Source organism: Hemiscyllium ocellatum, chromosome 37, assembly GCF_020745735.1.
Source record: "Hemiscyllium ocellatum isolate sHemOce1 chromosome 37, sHemOce1.pat.X.cur, whole genome shotgun sequence".
NCBI classification, from domain to species: domain Eukaryota; kingdom Metazoa; phylum Chordata; class Chondrichthyes; order Orectolobiformes; family Hemiscylliidae; genus Hemiscyllium; species Hemiscyllium ocellatum.
In genome coordinates this window covers 23,783,229-23,801,515 of record NC_083437.1, presented here as the reverse complement: position 1 = coordinate 23,801,515, position 18,287 = coordinate 23,783,229, and the positions used below count along the sequence as shown (strand labels likewise).

The following is an 18,287-nucleotide window of genomic DNA, read 5'->3' as shown; positions in this document are numbered from 1 at the left end:
AAGTGTTGGGAAACTTCACATGAAAGTCAGAACTGGACAAAATATACAGAGTGTGGGATTTATAAAAAAAAGCCTTTAAAAAAGAAAAAATAATTAGACATGTACAGTGTAACATAAACTGGGTTTCATTTTAGAAAACACCAAATGAGCTTTAAACGAATTATGAGTGATGCTGAGAAATAATGAGATTGAAGGATCAAATAACAGACTGACATTTAACAAAGATTTTTAAAAGCCCAAGCACTAGAGTGGACTTAGTGTGAGGTATCATCTTGCCAGTCCTCCCTTGATTGAACCCACAACCTTGGGAAGGCTCCTCCATAAACTGGAAAGGGAGACATCTCAGCACATTGCATGTACAAAATAGCCTAGCAAGCCACTAGTTTAGGGATGGGCACTAAACAGTGCCTTGCCAGCAATGCCCAAATCCCACAAAGGAATAAAAGTTCTTTGTGCAGAAACTTTCTTAGAGCTAGCCTTTAAATGATGGCCCAACCAGCCACATCCACTTCTGATGAATAAATTTAAGAAAACAACTTTGTGGTATTCCATTGAATTGCACAAGGCATAACAACTAATGTGAATTCTGATAGCATCTGAAAAATGGAAACAAAATCCAATCCAGTTATGAACAGCTGCATGTCTCTGGTCTCAAACATTCTTTTTCTTTTGCTTTACTAGTGATGTGACTGGAACCAAGTTGCAGTTGATTGGGGAAATGGCTTGGCAGATTGGGACAAACCACCTGCAGGATTCTTACTTCAGGCCATGTGATGCGTTCAAATTTCTGTTCTTTGGGCCCACTTAGTAACCAGTAATTGAGTTCTGGAGGAACCTTATTTGCCACAAGATTCCAGGAGCATTTTTCAGTGTTCATTGTCCCGGCAAAGGTAATCATTCACTCATCAGCTGTGAATGTAAGCAGCGTATGGAAATCAATACCTGCCAACAAATTAAAGTTAATTAAAAACTGGCCACGAAACAGCTTACCAACATGCCCAAATTTTGCTTTGCATCTATTATTAATAACTTTACCAATCCTGGTAATAGTAATTCCATTTATATTGCGTGTACAAACAGAAACAAATGAAAACATTCACTGACAGGCATGAGAAAAAAGGAGGCATATTAAAGTCAGGGAGTTTTAAGTGTTAATGTGCTTCAGTGTCAAGAGTATTTTGGAACTTAATTTCAGATGACACTGCAGTGAAACATCAAGGGACTACCATATTGCGGTCACTTAGATGGGATATTTAAACTATTCAAAGGCAAGAGATTCAAAGGCATTACTTTAAGTTTTTCATGCAGCTGCTGAAAACATAGCAGCACATCGCCTCAAAGAATGTTACAAACTCTCAAGTACAGGGTTGAAGTAGTCATACAAAATAACTGATTTACTGCTCCATGTTACGGCACCATTTACAACTATTAGAACAATGTTGGAACCCTCCAGAAAATTTAGCACAAAATATATTTATCGCATCATCTTCCTAAAGTAGTACCTATTGCGAGGGACCTGATGATGGGTGAAATTGACATCACGTGTGAAATTGAAACTCCGGTTATGGGCCACCTACAGAGACAACAGCTACTTTTATGGTAAAGTCCAATTGGAGGAAAATGCTCATAAAATTTGATGCAACATGTGCCTCATCACTTTTGAATGTATTTTAAAAAGGTCAATGTCAGGGGTAAAACGTCTATGAAAGGAGCATAAATCCTGATGCAAAAACATGAGCAGCCACATTTTGTAATTATCACCCCACTCCCATGCCCAAACGATGTGACCCATTGACCAGGGAAATTTCTGTTGTAATGCCCAAGTTAGCTTCTTGAATTATTTCAGTCAGGGTTTCAGTTGGGTGCCTACAAATGGGCCCAGTGTCTCTGGAGGTTAAGGCAAAGGCAAAAATCAGCAAGAACAGAAGCTCATCGGGTCCCATGAATCTGTGGCTGTGTGCGTGTGTGAAAATTAAGGATGGACAAAATTGGGCTCAATCTCCCAAATGCTTGGCCCCATTTACAATGCTGCAATGAGGCATTCCAGCTATTACTGCATTCAGTAAATTAACATAAAGGAACAATGACTTGCATTTCCATGTGTCTCTATACACTCACTGACAGATTACAATCATTGCAATGTAGGTAAACAAAACAGTCAAATTGAACACAAAATTCCAAGCAGCAACAAATTACCAAATAATCTCTTAATAACGTTAAGAAAGATTATCAACTAAGGCAATAAGTACAGCTTTACCAGTGGTACCAAGAGATCTTATGCATCCAGAGGGAAAACCTGGCCTTCATTTCACATGTTGTCCAAAATAGAATAAAGCAGCTGCAAGAGTACACAACTGACTTAGACAAAACAGCACAGAAATAGTCTAATGGTAACTAAGAAAATACAACAATCACATATTTGAGAGAGAAGCAATGAAAAGCACATGCAAGTGGGATAACTAAGAGCATGTGAGAAGAAAGAGATCGAAAACATGTGTGTAACAGCAACAGTTGCAGCATATTTTATATTCAACCCGCTTTAGTTATACAGTAGCTTCCACAACAATGCTTCAAATATCATTACAGCCAATTTAGTCCAGTACTGAGGTCATTGTTGTAACGCATGAAAGGTAGCAGTGAATTTTACATACTGAAGTCCAACACAACCAACAATATGGTAATGATCATTAGTTTTTTTTTAAAAACCAATCTATTGATTGAGGATAAATATCAGTCAGGATGCTGCAAAGAACTGCTCTGTTCCAAGAAATAATGCCACAGGCTTTTTTGCCTCCACTTGAAAGAATCAAGGTTTTGCATCTCATTTGAAAGAAAGCATCTCTGTTAGCACAGCATTTCTGATATTGTTTTGGACTGCCAGTCTAGATTTTGTGCTCACAAACTTCTGCAGCGTGACCTAAACCATCTTTTGACTTAGGGCAGTACTATGATTGAGCCATAGATAAAGGACAAGCTCAGTTTACAATCATCTGTGATGCTTGATCCATGTCAGTATAGAAGAAAGAATTACAGTTGATTTTTCTCTACTTTTGTAGCTGTAATCTGTCAAGATATAGGAAACCATGTTCAAGGCAATGATGGCAAATGATCATTATAGTCACTCTTAAAATACACAACAGCCTACAAGTGCGAACAGGTCTCTGGAACTCAACAGAATCAACAAGTTGGATGGGACTGTGCAAATCAATCTTCACTTCACAATGTAATCTGTGCTCACAATATCAAAATAGCTAAAATTAGTTATGAATTACTAACCAGGCAATTATAACCGGACAAAGAGACTAAAGCACAACCAATGGACAGAAATTTCCTGAGTGACGTTTAGGAAGTTCACCAAACAGCAGGACACAAGTTTAAATTATGTTGGATTACATATTAGGTCCTCTGTTAATCTGTGAAAAGATCTATTGCCCTGGTGCTATTACAACTACCATTCAAATATCCTTGCATAAAATGTGCAGTGACTGTGGCTAAATCTTTTTCAAAATTTAACAAAACCCTAGATCTCATTTTCGTTTTATTTAATTCGTGTTTTAAATGAAAAACCTCAATTCCACCACTTCTTTTAGTCTTTTACAGTATGCATCCAAAATGTATTATTACACATTTCTCTGCATTGAATTGCTGACTGAGCTCATGAATCTATGTTCTCCTGCAATCTTCTTCATTCCCACTCCCCATATTCCACTCGTCCAAGTGTCCCAGCACTTTGCTTCTTGAGCAATCTCAAAAGGATAACAACGACGAAGAGATGGTGGCAGAATCCAGGAAAATCCAGTACAAAAGGGATGATCTGAATTTCTATTTTGATTTGTGAAAAAGAATTTTTTGATTTTAAAAGCAAACAGATCAGAACATAAACCTTATCAAGTACTGAAGTCAACTTTAAAATAGATCTCTGGGCAAGTTCATCAATGGTTTCCAGATTGTATATTTACATTAAAGCTTGCAATTTAACTCTCACTTTTAAAGAATAAGGATTTAAAAAAAATACTTTTTCAAATATTAAAATAATCTTGTGGATGATGCGGGGAAGTCTTGCAAAGTTATAACTTTAATGCTCATCAATTTAATGAATTTGCATTGCTTTTCCATTCAGTTTTCAAATAATTCAAAAATAAAAAGTCACCAATACATTCTCAATTCCAATACAGCTTTCAAGAAACACTTTCTAAGGCTTGACAAATATTTTGTACGTTATAAAATAGAACTGTAGAAACTTAAACGAATGACAAACATTTCCCTACCCAGTACTTTCAGAATAAAATTGTGAACTTTACATTTATGTTAATATCAGTCTCTTCATGGAAAATAAGTAACAAATTTTGGAAAGTTTTAGATTTTTTTCTTTCAATGACATTAAAGACAAGCAACAATATTACTATATCCTGTAAATTTTATTGATAGTCAATTTACAAACCAGTCATTGCTATTACACACAACACGTTCATTTCAGATGAACAGCCGAGTGGGACATGTATAACTACATCCAGAAAGGTACTTAAATTTAGCAAAATGACAGTGTCTTCAGTCAAGTGAAAATGTAATCTAACTTCTATTGCTTGTTAGAAAGGACATTTAACAGAATTCCAAATACCCTATTTTAATGTGTAATGCCACCCATAAAATTAGGATGAGGAATTGCAAAGAGCTTCTTAAATCACCAATTTACAATTGTGTATATTGCCATTTCTATCAAATTTTTTACACAGGTTTTTTTTGGAAAACGTATTGCAAAATTCTAAAGATATTGCGTAAAAGGAAAGGCAAACTTAACATTGTCCAGAAATAACTGGTTAAGCAGCAAATTATTGTCCATTAAAGCACTGTTTCCAACGATACAAATGGGGCATTGAGCATCTTTTCTTCATGGAGAACAATTACAAAACAAATTTCATTTATAAATTATGGTTTCTGTAACTGTTTTGCCAAAGAGTTACCCATAAACCTAATGAGGAAAAGCCTGTAATCAGTTTGTTGGAATGTGCACAAGGTCTTGATTTCTCTGGTGGTCACTTACATTACACTGGATGACCAATATCGTTCCCTGGCCTTCTGAATTTTGCCAAACTCCCACTTTTTAAGTCCATGCTCAGTTTTATTCTGTTTAGCATTTAATTTCTGCATTTTGTTTTTATTTCAGAAATGCTTCCAATATATTCCAAGGACAACAGTAATATAAATACATTAAAAAGTCATTTATTTTGGGGGCATAGATTTTTAATCATTGTGAAGTAAACAATTAAAATCTGAAAATGCTGCTGCAAAACACAACCCTTTTACAAATAGCACAAGTTTCAGATTCACCATAATTAAGCAGCAGAATATTGGTCATCCACTGTAAAATATACTTGACCAGTACAGTAAATCCGAACCCTTGCATATTCTTGAACTATTTGTTAGCTCCGTTGATCCATACATCTCTGAAACAAAACCATAGGCTCTAATTGGTCACTTTTGTACATATACAAATGTAACTTTAATTACATCACTCCAACGAACAGTCTTAATCTTGCCTTTCTGCAACAATTCCCCAAAAGGAGTCCGATTTGTTTGCAAGGTTGCAGTGATTTGGTCTCTTCAGCAGCTTTATTCTTGTGCTATGCTTCGTAACACATACTTCACTGTGTAAGCAAAGGCTGCAAAACCAACGATGACAAATAAGTTTGCTAAAGCTCCCCCTAGGAGTCCGTGGTTTCGGTTGGCCTGCTGAAGGCCTTGGTGGTTGGCAGCCGGTAGCACTGCATGGCCATTAAGAAGCGGCATACCATTTTGGTGCACTTCACCATCAGGGATAACATCTGGTAGAGGCAAGGCCTGAGCCCTATTACTTAGTTCTTCTTGTGCTCGTTGCTTTTCCTTTATTTCCTAGAGTTGAAAGAAGTAAAACTAATGTCATTAAATCTGTTTTGCTTAGAGCTTCCTGGTTTCTTCTCCTTTTCCTTTGTTCTTAAATTCATCTCATGAATATACCTCTCTGAAATGTATTGACCAGAATCCCTTACAAGTGTAATAAAAATGACTGACGGTAGGGTGGAAAAGTCCCATAAAGATCTAGTTAAAAAATCATACAACACTACCAGGTTATAGTCCAACAGGTTTAATTGGAAGCACTAGCTTTCGGAGCGACGCTCCTTCATCAGGTGGTTGTGGAGACACAATTGTAAGACACAGAATTTACAGCAAAAGTTTACAGTGTGATGTAACTGAAACTATACATTGAAAAATACCTTGATTGTTTGTTGAGTCTTTCATCTGTTAGAATACCCTGATAGTCACACTTCTTTCATATGTAAATCACAAAATTTTTTAAAAAAAGTTACATTCTCAGGTTAACTGTAACAATTGGTGTCAGCCAGATAATATGTTGAAGGTGTTAGCCCCCTGTGTTCCCTATCTGTGCCATAATGTTTGGACTGATTCTCATCTAAAAAGTGAGTTGACAGAGTCTTATATGGATTCATTTGCATCCATATGCCAATGTAACTCTGCAAGTACAAATTCATCCCACAAACGAATATGTATATGTGTGTGTCTATCTGTCTGTCTGGGGAGGGGGGCATTGAGTGTGAGAGTGTGTGTATGTGTATGAGAGTGTAGAGTGTCTAAGTCTGTGAGAGGGTGCATGTGTGAGACAGTGTGAGTGTGTGTGTGTGTGTGTGTGTGTGTGTGTAGGGTTGTGAGTGTCTGAGAGAGAGAGAGAGAGAGAGAGAGAGTGAGAGTGTGTGTGTATAATTCTGTGAGAGGATGCACATGAGTCTGCAAGAGTGTGTGTCTGTGCGCGTGTGTCTGTGCGCGCGTGTCTGTGCGCGCGTGTGTGGTGCAACAGTGTGACATGAACCTAAGGTCCCGGTTGAAGCCCTCCCGATGGATACGGAACTTAGGTGAAGTGGCCCTCCGCTCAGCCACTTTTCGCCACTGCCTGTCCCGAAGTCCGCTTTGGAGGATGGTCACCCGAAGGTCCGAGGTCGAATGTCCTGGACCGCTGAAGTGTTCACCAACTGGGAGGGAACAGTCCTGTCTGTTGATTTAGATTAGACTTACAGTGTGGAAACAGGCCCTTCGGCCCAACAAGTCCACACCGACCCGCCGAAGCGCAACCCACCCATACCCCTACATTTACCCCTTACCTAACACTATGGGCAATTTAGCTTGGCCAATTCACCTGACCCGCACATCTTTGTGACTGTGGGAGGAAACCGGAGCACCCGGAGGAAACCCACGCAGACACGGGGAGAACGTGCAAACTCCACACAGTCAGTCACCTGAGTCGGGAATTGAACCCGGGTCTACAGGCGCTGTGAGGCAGCAGTGCTAACCACTGTGCCACCGTGCCGCCCACGGTGTTGTGCAGTACCCATTCATCCGTCAACAAACAATCAAGGTATTTTTCAATGTATAGTTTCTTTGACATCACACTGTAAACTTTTGCTATAAATTCTGTGTCTTACAATTGTGTCCTCCACAACCACCTGATGAAGGAGCAGCGCTCCTAAAGCCAGTGCTCCCAATTAAACGTGTTGGACTATAATCTGGTGTGTGATTTTTAACTTTGTACACCCCAGTCCAATTCCGGCATCTCCAAATCATAATGATCTAAGTTTACCAAATATGAATTACACATGAGCAAAGGAAAAATAACTTCAAATTTATGATTACAAGATCACAGAAACAAACTCAACCACTCAGAGCTTTATTGCATGGAAACAGACCCTCCAGTCCAACATATTCATGCTGATCAGATATCCTAAATTAGTCTGTTCCCATTTGCCAGCATTATTTTAAAGTTAGATTCTGAAATTTGTAGATTTCTATGTTGCTGCCTGCCCTTAACTTCTTAAAAAAATATTAAATTATTTTTGAAAAATCTTCAACCAATTTCCTGCTGTCACCTGCGCAGATTAAATTAGACTCCTCTGTACTGTGGCAGGATTCAGATTAAATGAGAACACTGTCAGAGACTGTGGTACAATAAGTCAGGTCAACAAATTTCAGCACAGATAGCTATAAACATTTAGCTGCAATGATCTCCAGATCTTTCCAATCAACATGCACTACTCCTGTTCTAATAAATCCACCCTTTTTTTGATTTCAACTTGCATTCTCAAAACTCTACAGTGTCCACTCACTCAAGAAAATCTGATACAACCTGTCCAGTTAACTGAAGAATTTCAACATTCCCAATCTGGTTTCATTTTTTTTCATCAGTTCCACTACGTAATTCAATACCAATGGAGACAAGATTGTTTTTGTACTAATGGCCAGAGGTATGACCACTTACCTCTACTAAATCTGGGAAGAGTTCACAGAACACTTTATCCTTTAGATTAAAAGCACTGCTTTGGGCAGCAAGTTGCCTTTTCTGCAAGGAAAACAAAAAGATTCAACACATTAGCATTACTTTGGATTTATTCAAGAATCAGGATATACTGCCACAAGACAATTCTAGTGTAATGTCAGTTAAAATAAAACACTACTGAATTTATAAAGAAAATTGACAAGTAACTTTCAAAGACAGTAAAGTATTTGATCAAAAATTAATTTTAAAGCATTATTCAGAACAAGTTAATATCTATCAAACCTTAAAAATGATCAGTGCTTTCAAGATTCTAAATGGTATAGCCCCAGTAGGCTGACAGCGCAAATAAAAACAAACCATGATCATTTGATCAATATTAGATCTAGCCCTAATGGGATGATCCCTCACAAATGAGTAGCAGACACTTAACACAAAGTGAAACTGCAGCCCTCAACCCTAGCTTCTCACAATGAGTTCTATTTTAACTCTCTGAATTGTGTTTATTTTCAGCCCACAACCTAACCTGTGCATATTTTGGGGCCTCAATTTACCCCAAACATTGAACAAATTAGACCTCAGCATCCCTTCACTGACCCAAATTCCTGTCCAGTAGATCACAAACGCCCAGGAGCACATTAGCCCTTTCCTCTGCTAGCAAACGGTTTTGAGTTTGCATTCCAACCCAGTGTGAGACTGTGGTTTTCATATCTTACTGTGACTGCTAAGATTGTTCATTACCCAAGATTGTTCATTACCCCCTGCTCAGTTCATCCTCTGCCCCATGTTACAAGTCACCATCTCTTCTTCCTTCCCAAACCTCTAATCCTATCTGACCTAAAATTTCAAAGACATCTATGGCAAACATGAAATTAACATTATTTAGCATTCAATCATTGGAGGTATTTGAGAACAAGATAGTGCAAACTATTTTCTCACATAAACAAAATACCAAGTATGTCTAGGTTAATACATGGCAAACAGAAAGGGCATTCCAATCTTTGCAGCTGAACAGACAATAATTATAGCAGGTAATGCAACATTTCTCCTTATCCAAACATTCAGATAAATCGTGCTGAAATAACAGAGAGCTAGAAATGGAAGAGGACAGTTCTGTGGACACATTATTATAATAAGACTTAAATCTAGCTCTTAAAATTAAAAAAATATGCGTGAAAAACAAATACTTTGTGAAAATCTGAAAATTTCACTGCAAAGTGTATAGAGTGGCCCAAAAATGCGCTGTGCCACAAATAGAACAAAATACTTCTTGTGCATCGTGAAACTAAGAGAGAGATATCCTACTGTCCGATTTCAAGAGTATTAACTTGCCCTTACCTTTTTAAAAAATAAGCAGCTACGGTGCTCTTACATTACTGTAGGTCTCATGTAATCAGTGTCATTTGCCAACTCATGACCAATGGCTAAGGACATCTTTCATTTTTAAGCTGGGCTCCTGATTTTCTGCAGGTTTTATGATGCTGACCGGACACATAAATACTACATAGCTCAGCACACTAAGATTCTTCTGACCTTGTTATCATTACTCGGGTAAATATTTTTTGAATGTGGCACATAACCACAAACAATGCTTATGGTGCAGCGTGTAGCTGAAACAGATTCGAGGTTATCAAGCTCCAGTTTATTCATAATTCTGACGCCTGTGCATGTGTAGGTTGCTTCAGGATGGATTTAATTATTATGGCAGATATGTTTTAACCACCACTGTTACTACACGGCTACACTGGTGGCCAGATAGTAGAAATTAATGGGAATATCCGTAAGAACATAAGAAACAGGAGCAGGAGTAGGCCGTCTGGCCCACTGAACCTGCTCCGCCATTCAATAAGATGGTGGCTGATCTTTTCGCGGACTCAGCTCCAGTCACCCGCCTGTTCACTATAACCCTTCATTCCTTTACTGTTCAAACATCTAACTTTGCCTTAAAAACATTCAACTAGGTAGCCTCAACTGCTTCACTGGGCAGGGAATTCCACTCATTCACAACCCTTTGGATGAAGATGTTCTTCCTCAACTCGTCCTAAAATCTGTTTTCCCTAATTTTGAGACTGTACCCCCCCCCCCCCCATTCTAGTTTCACCATCCAGTGGAAACAACCTCCCTGCTTCTATCAATTCCCAACATTATTTTATAAGGTTTCTATAAGATCCCCCCATTCTTCTAAATTCCAATGAGTATAGCCCCAGTCTACTCAATCTCTCTCCCCATAAGCTAACCCTCTCGATTCCAGAATCAATCTTGTGAACCTCTTCTGCACCTCTCCAGTACCAGTACATTTTTTCTCAAGTAAGGGGACTCAAACTGTACACAGTATTCAAGGTGTGCCTTTACCAGCACCCTATACAACTGCACCATAACCTCCCTGTTTTTAAACTCCATCCCTCTAGCAATGAATGACAATATTCCATTTGCCTTCTGAATTACCTGCTGCACCTGCACCTAATGTTTTATGATTCATGAACAAGGAGACCCAGGACTCTCTGTACAGCTGCATGCTGCAATATTTTACCATTTAAATAGTAGTCCATTTTGTTGTTGTTCCTACCAAAATGAACTACCTCGCATTTACCAACATTGTACTCCACCTGCCAGACCCTTGCCCAATCATTTAACCCATCTATATCCTTTTGTAGACTTTCAGACATCCAAGTAGTTCAGAAGTGCATCTCCATTTGTAGTAAAGCATCTTGCACTGAAAGATCCATGGAAAGTAGATCTAAGCAAAATTAATAAAAGTGCAACCATAGCCCAGAAGTTAGGGAAAGAGGCATTTCGCTCCATTAATTAAAAATGTATAACTTTTCTTTAAAAAGGTAAAGCCTATTATTTCATCTGCCTTTATTAATAAGTAGATCATGACTTAGTGGACTCAAACAGTGCTTGGATTTGCTGGTAATGAGATGCCTTTATGATGCTATTAGAGTAGAGGCAACATTGATTATTGCCTAACAACTGGACCAGGACCAACAAAAGCAAAACACTAAAACCTTGCAAATCTATGCAAACAGGAGTGAAAGCTTTAAACTTCAATAGTTTCAAAAGGATACCCTGGACATCAAAAGGCATTTGAGGGAATAGCATTCTGAAAAATCCAGAGGATCATAAAATTAGATACATTCAAACATCGCTGATGATTAAGCATCAGTTAGCACCAAAGAGTAGCTAGAAAACTGAAAGCTAGCCAAAATCATTCAAACACGTTTGCAATTTCAAAAACTGTCTTTGTAATCATTCTTTTTTCCTAATGTTCCAGTACCAGAATAGCAAATTTTGATCAAAGTCAGAGCTTGAATTCCAGTAGACTGTCCAACCCCCAGAAAACCCGCAAAGTCTCCTCTCTGCTTTGAACTAATACAGGATACAGCTCAGTAGACGACATTCCTTGCACCTCTGTTTGAGCCGGAGGTCTATTCTTTTTTTATATATATAGATATTTTTATTGAAATTTAACATTTTTGCAAATTTACAAAAATAAACAAAACTCTCAAATACAAACATTGATGTACAATTAAATCATATATACAATAGTCATAATTTAACAAAGAAAAGGAAAAGAAAGAAAACAAGAAGAAAAAGAAAACAAAACAAGAACCGAAGACAGAAAGAAAGAAAAAAAAAACTCAACTTTTTACTAATCTAACCTATAACTAACCAGAGTGTATACCTAAGTCTCTTACATGCTCGGAATGTATAAACATCAAATATAATAAAACCCGTATTCGTGCGGGATTCCTCTCCCAAGGGGCCCCGGAGCAGCCAGATCTGAAATCTTCACTAAATAAAAGCCCTTGTTGGGATGGCCGAAATATCTGCATTTATATAATTCAAAAAGGGCTGCCATATTTTATAAAATAATTCAGTCTTTCGGTGCACCATATTTGTGAGGAAGTCAAGGGGGATATATTCCATAATTAATCTGTGCCAATTTGAAAGTCCAGGGGGGCCCTCAGCCACCCAGTTCACCAAAATATTTTTCCTTGCACAGAAAGAGAGAATAGAAAATTGTCTCTTCCCATGCATATCCAGAGATGAGAGGTTCGAAAAGCCCAAAAGGAGAGATACAGGGTCCACCCTAATTTCCGTTCCAAAAATTTCTGTCAGGGTATTTGCCACTTTAGTCCAGTATCTGCGGATTTTCTGACAAGTCCACAGACAATGTACAAGTGTACCCATCTCTATTTTACATTTGGGACACATTGGAGATGCTCCTGCCTTAAATTTTGCCAGTCGAGCCGGAGCTATATGGGCCCTATGAAGTATCTTTAGTTGGATAGCCTGAGTTCTGTTACAGATAGTAATTCTTCTAGCATTTTCCCAAATGTCATTCCACATATCCTCAGAGATTTCTAGCCCCAAGTCATGCTCCCATGTTTTAAGCAGGTCATCCATGTCTCCTGAAACTCCATCATGTAGCAAATGGTATATAGTACTAATGGAGGATACCCCCGCTGGTCGTAGGACATTACGTTCTCTGTCTGATTTATAAAGACTATCTATTAATGTAGTCTTCTTCTGTATATAATCTCGAACTTGGAAGTATCGAAAGAGATCCCCATTAGGTATTCCAAATTTCAGACGCAGCTGCTCAAAGGACATCAGGATCCCATCTTTAAATAGGTCCCCTAAGCATGAGATGCCCCTGGATCTCCAGAGTTTAAAGGTGGCATCTGTAATCCCCGGTTGGAATCCCCATGCGCCTACTATTGGCGCATGGGGGGATGTTTTATGTGAGTTACCCTCATTTTGCCGCATTATATTCCAGGCCTTAATTGTGTTTAATATTATGGGATTTTTACAGTGGTCTGTAATGATTTTCCTCTTATCTGAAAATAAAAGGTTAGTAAGTGGATATTTTACTTGGGAGGCTTCGATATCCAACCAGATTGATTGTGGATCAGATGAAACCCAATCAGCTATGTAACTTAGTAGGGAGCTTAACTGATATTTCCTAAAGTCTGGGAAATCCAGTCCTCCCCTTGCCTGTGGAAGCTGTAGCTTCTTCAGCTTAATAAGGGGCCGTCTATGGTTCCAAATAAAGGAGCCCAACCAGCCATATAATTTACGTAGGGCTAGCCTTGGCAGCATCAGCGGGAGCATTCTCATAGGATATAAGAGACGGGGCAGAACATTCATTTTAATTAATGCTATTCTACCTAGCCAGGAAATCGGAAGGTCTCTCCGTCGCTGGAGGTCCTGCCTTATCCTTTCCATTAATTGTACAAAATTAGCCCTATACAGCTGACCAAATACTGGCGTGATAAAAATACCTAAATATAAGAAGCCCTCCAGGGACCAACGGAAGGGAAAAAGGGATCCGTCCATTAGGTGGGGTATCATAGCCAGACCACCCATTGGCATGGCTTCCGATTTTGAAAAATTAATTTTATAGCCTGAGAATGCACTAACTGTATTAATAACTTGAATTAGACGAGGCACTGACGTTAAAGGATTACTGAGGAATAAGAGAACGTCATCTGCATAGAGGGAAAGTTTGTGTTTACCTGTACCAATCCTCGGGGCCGTTATATTAGGATCAGTCCGGATGGCTTCTGCTAATGGTTCGATTATCAGCGTAAACAACAATGGTGAGAGAGGACATCCTTGACGGCAGCCCCTACCCACACTGAAGCCATCCGATCTTAACCCATTAGTAATAACAGCTGCTTTGGGGTCATTATACAATGTTGAAACCCATTTGGTAAACACCTGTCCAACGCCAAACCTTTCCAATGTGTAAAATAAATATGACCATTCAACCCTATCGAATGCCTTTTCCGCATCCAATGAAATTACTACTCCTGGTATCTTTCCCTGATGACAGGCTTGGATCATATTCAAGACCCTTCTGATATTATTGGATGATCTGCGGCCCTTAATAAATCCCGTCTGGTCCTCCTTTATAATATATGGCAGTACCCTTTCTAGTCTTAGTGCTAACATTTTTGAGAGAATTTTAAAGTCTACATTTAGTAAGGATATTGGTCTGTAAGATGCACAGTCTTCTGGGTCTTTTCCTTTTTTGAGGATAAGAGAAATATTTGCTTCTTTCAGCGAGGGCGGGAGACAGACCTGACTATACGCAAAATTATACACATCCATAAGTGGGTCAGCCAATATTCCTGTAAATTCTTTATAGAATTCAGCTTGAAAACCATCCGGGCCCGGTGCCTTTCCGCTCTGAAGTTGCCTAATTGCCTCAAGTATTTCTTGGACTGTTAAAGGGGTATTTAGGGCCGACACCTGTTCCGGAGTCAGGCCCGGGAAGGTCAAATTTTTAAAAAATGACTGCATCCTCTTAATCCTATCTTCACAATCCTGCGATCTATATAGTTCAGAATAAAATTCTTTAAAGGTCGCATTGATCTTTTTATGATCATGAGTCAGGGTACCTGTACTTTCCTTGATGGTCGGGATAGTTTGAGGGGCTTTCTTTTTCTTTGCAAGAAATGCTAGGTATCTACCTGGTTTGTCGCCATATTCATATAGTCTTTGTTTCGCAAATAATATTTCCCTTTTAGCCGTTTGAGTAAGCGCGGTGTTTAAAGCTGTTCTAAGAGCTGTAATCCTCTGCAATTTTGTGATAGAAGGTCTATCAGCATATGCTGTTTCGGCTGCTTTTAGGCGAGCTTCGAGCAGACGCTGTTGTTCTCCCTTCATTTTCCTCTGGGTCGCTGAATAGGAGATGATCAAACCTCGTGCATAAGCTTTGATGGTCTCCCACATCATTGACGGATTGCTAGCCGTACCTGTATTAATTTCTAAAAAAAGTTTTAAGTTCTTGGGAGAAGTACTTTAAAAATTTGCTATCTTTTAACAGGAAGGGGTCCATTCGCCAATGCCGAGCGGTTATCCCATTGTTCTTTACCTTAGTTTCCATGTATACAGCGGCATGGTCAGAGATTGCTATAGTACCTATTTTACAGGTTGATATAGAATTTAGAAAAATCGACGGGGCAAAAAACATATCAATTCTTGTGTGACATTTATGTGGATTAGAGTAGAAAGAAAAATCTCTACCCTGTGGATGGAGACATCTCCATACATCTACCAATCCTAATTCTTTATTCAGGTCCGCCAGTTGTCTAGATCTGGGAGATACTCCAGCGGTACTCTTGGGAATCCTGTCTATTTCCGGATCCATAATACAATTAAAGTCTCCCCCTATAATTGTATGACGGGTACCAAAGGCCATCAGTTTTGAAAAAGCTTCCGTTATGAATTTAAAGGGGTGTGCCGGGGGGCAGTACACATTTAAGATCCCATATTCCTCTCCATTTATGAGGGCTTTAATCAAAATATATCGTCCAGATTCGTCTTTTATCTGATTTAGAATTTTAAAAGGGAAATTCTTCCGGACAAGGATAACGACTCCCCTGCTTTTTGAATTAAAAGAGGAAAAAAAGGCCTGATCAAATCCGCCCTGTCGTAATTTTAAGTGTTCTTTATCCGACAGGTGTGTCTCCTGTAGGAGAGCTATATCAACTCTCTCCTTCTTAAGATTTGATAATATTTTCTTCCTTTTAACTGGCGAATTACTCCCCCTGACATTCCAGGTGCACCACTTAATCGACTGATTAGCCATAATCATCTGGACAGATCCGAGACCCCTCGGGAGGGGAAACCCTATCTAGAACATCCCGAGCATGGAGCATACAAAATTTACAAAAGTAAAGACTCTCTAATACACTCAAAACAATATAACAAAATACTCTTTCTAAGTAAAAAAGATATAAAACATTCCGAATTGGAGATTTTCTCCCTTGTTCCCAGGGAGCGTCACTTCCTCTCCCACAGTCCATCTTACCCTCTTCCAACCAGTGCCCCACCCTTGACCCAGGTGTTCCTCAATAAAAATGAGGAGAATTCAAATATAATATAAAGCTAGAGTTAACAGTGAACACCCCACCCCCACCCACACCTAAATATATCTGGGAATATTAATACCATATATAAATATATAACTATAAGATTACAATCTCAACACGTAATACTTAAATATAATACCACAAAATAACAGGGGAAAGAAAAACAACCCTGCTCCTAAAAACAGAAGTAAAATAGAATAAGGTAACCACCTCCCCCCACCAACATTAACCAAACGCCCCTATATATATATATATATATATATACATACACACATAGGGGGAAAGATAGGAAAAGATGAAGGGATGTAAACCAAAATAATGGGAAAGGCAGACCAACGTCCACAATCTCTTACAGTTTATTTAAGAGAGTCCAAGAATTCCTTAGCCTTCTCCGGTGATCCGAAGTTATATATGGATCCTTCGTGGCTAAGGCGTAGTGTCGCTGGATATCGTAAGGAGTACTGGATATTTAAGTCCCTTAAACACTTCTTCGCCTCATCGAATGCCTTCCTCTTTCGGACCAAAGCTGGGGAGAAGTCCTGGAACAGCATGATCCTGGATCCTTTGTGGGTCATAGCTTGGGGATCTTTTCCCAGATTTCTTGAGGCTTCCAGGAGCATCTGCCTCTCCCTATAGCTCTGCAGCTGGAACAGGACTGGGCGTGTGCGCTGGGTTGAACCGGGTCCACGTACTGCGACCCGGTAGGCCCATTCTACCCTTACCTGGCCTGATCCAGCCTGCAGATTTAAAAGTTGTGGCAGCCAATGCTCTAAGAATGCTGTGAGCTGGCCTCCCTCTTCCTGCTCGGGAAGGCCCAGCAACCAAATATTTTTTCGACGAGCTCGATTTTCGAGACCGTCTATGTGGTTTTCTAGGTTCTGGACTCGATTCTCGAGAAAACGGACGTGGTCGGCTGCCGATTTTATCGCAGTCTCCGAGGCTGCGGCTTTCGACTTCGCCTCTCCGACTCGGCGCTCCAGTTCCTGAATGTCTCTGCCGTGCTTCTGCAGCTCAGCGGAGAGTGCCTCCCTGCTCTGCCGAGACTCATCAATAAAAGCATCAATCTTCACCTCCCACCTGGCAAACATCTCCTCAAAGCTCATCTTCATTGTTAACTCTCCTGAAGTTGCTGTAGACATCTTTGCTGTAGCTGAAGAGGGAGAGGGTGGGGGAGGGGTGCCTGCTTTCTTAGAGCCACCTGTTCCCTTCCCTTTACTCATTTTTCAACTAGTATTAGACTATTTAAATATATTAATAGGTAACTATTTAAGGTTAACAACTATTATAAATGGTTTAGTGAGTGTGGTGGGGGTGGGTGATCCACTTTGCCCAAGTTTTGGGTAGAGCACTGTGGACTCAGTCTTGCTGGGTTGCCGCCATCTTGGATCCCCCCCAGGTTTATTCTTTGACAAGCCAGCAATGGAGACACTTGTGAATCTATGAAATCAGACAAACTAGCAAAATCTTCCCAGTACATTGAATAGCCACAACAAACCTGCTGTAAAACTTACAACAGGTTGTTCATTGTTAGGGCTTGGGATGCTAGTAGCCAACCATTTCGAAAGGCTTACGGCAAGAGGATTAGATTTTGAAAGCAAACAAGATCATCAGCTTCATCACAGCAATGAACATCCCAAAAAATAAATTATTCTGAAACCAGAAGCTTCAAAATTATTAACTTTTGCAAATAAATAGAGAGAAAACCCAGCTAAGATGATTAAATGTGTTAATGTCAAAAACTGAAGATCAGTTTATTTTCCCATGGTACTGACAAAAGAACAAACAGCCCCTCCCTGACAGAAAGGTCCAATAATTTCAGAACGTGACCCTAAATATAGAGGTGAAAGGTGGAAATTTGGTTAATAAATTTCTACGTTGTACCAAACTCAAGGAGCACCTGAAAGCTCTCTATCCACTTATACGTGAGCCCGATACATTTGGCATTGATGACTGGCAGATTGATCAATAAATTATAAAATGAACAAAACATATTTTCATGTGACAACTTTAATTTATATACCGTGGATGTAGGTTTGCTTGCAGAGCTGACAGGTTCATTTCCAGATGTTTCGTTACCCTACTAG

The 18,287-nt window shown here is 39.3% G+C and overlaps 1 protein-coding gene across 2 annotated transcripts in view; it reads right to left on the bottom strand.

Annotated features, from left to right (window-relative positions):
• Window positions 1–4,399: 4,399 nt before the first annotated feature.
• ube2j2 (ubiquitin-conjugating enzyme E2, J2 (UBC6 homolog, yeast)) overlaps window positions 4,400–18,287 on the bottom strand; it is a 39,475-nt gene continuing 25,587 nt past the window's right edge. For both annotated transcript variants that reach the window (XM_060852153.1, XM_060852152.1), the window contains 2 exons: window positions 8,303–8,383; window positions 4,400–5,889 (listed from right to left, as the gene is read on the bottom strand). In XM_060852153.1, the coding sequence (XP_060708136.1) occupies window positions 5,611–5,889; window positions 8,303–8,383 (360 nt within the window). In that variant the 3' untranslated portion in view covers window positions 4,400–5,610. The remainder of the gene's footprint in view (window positions 5,890–8,302; window positions 8,384–18,287) is intronic.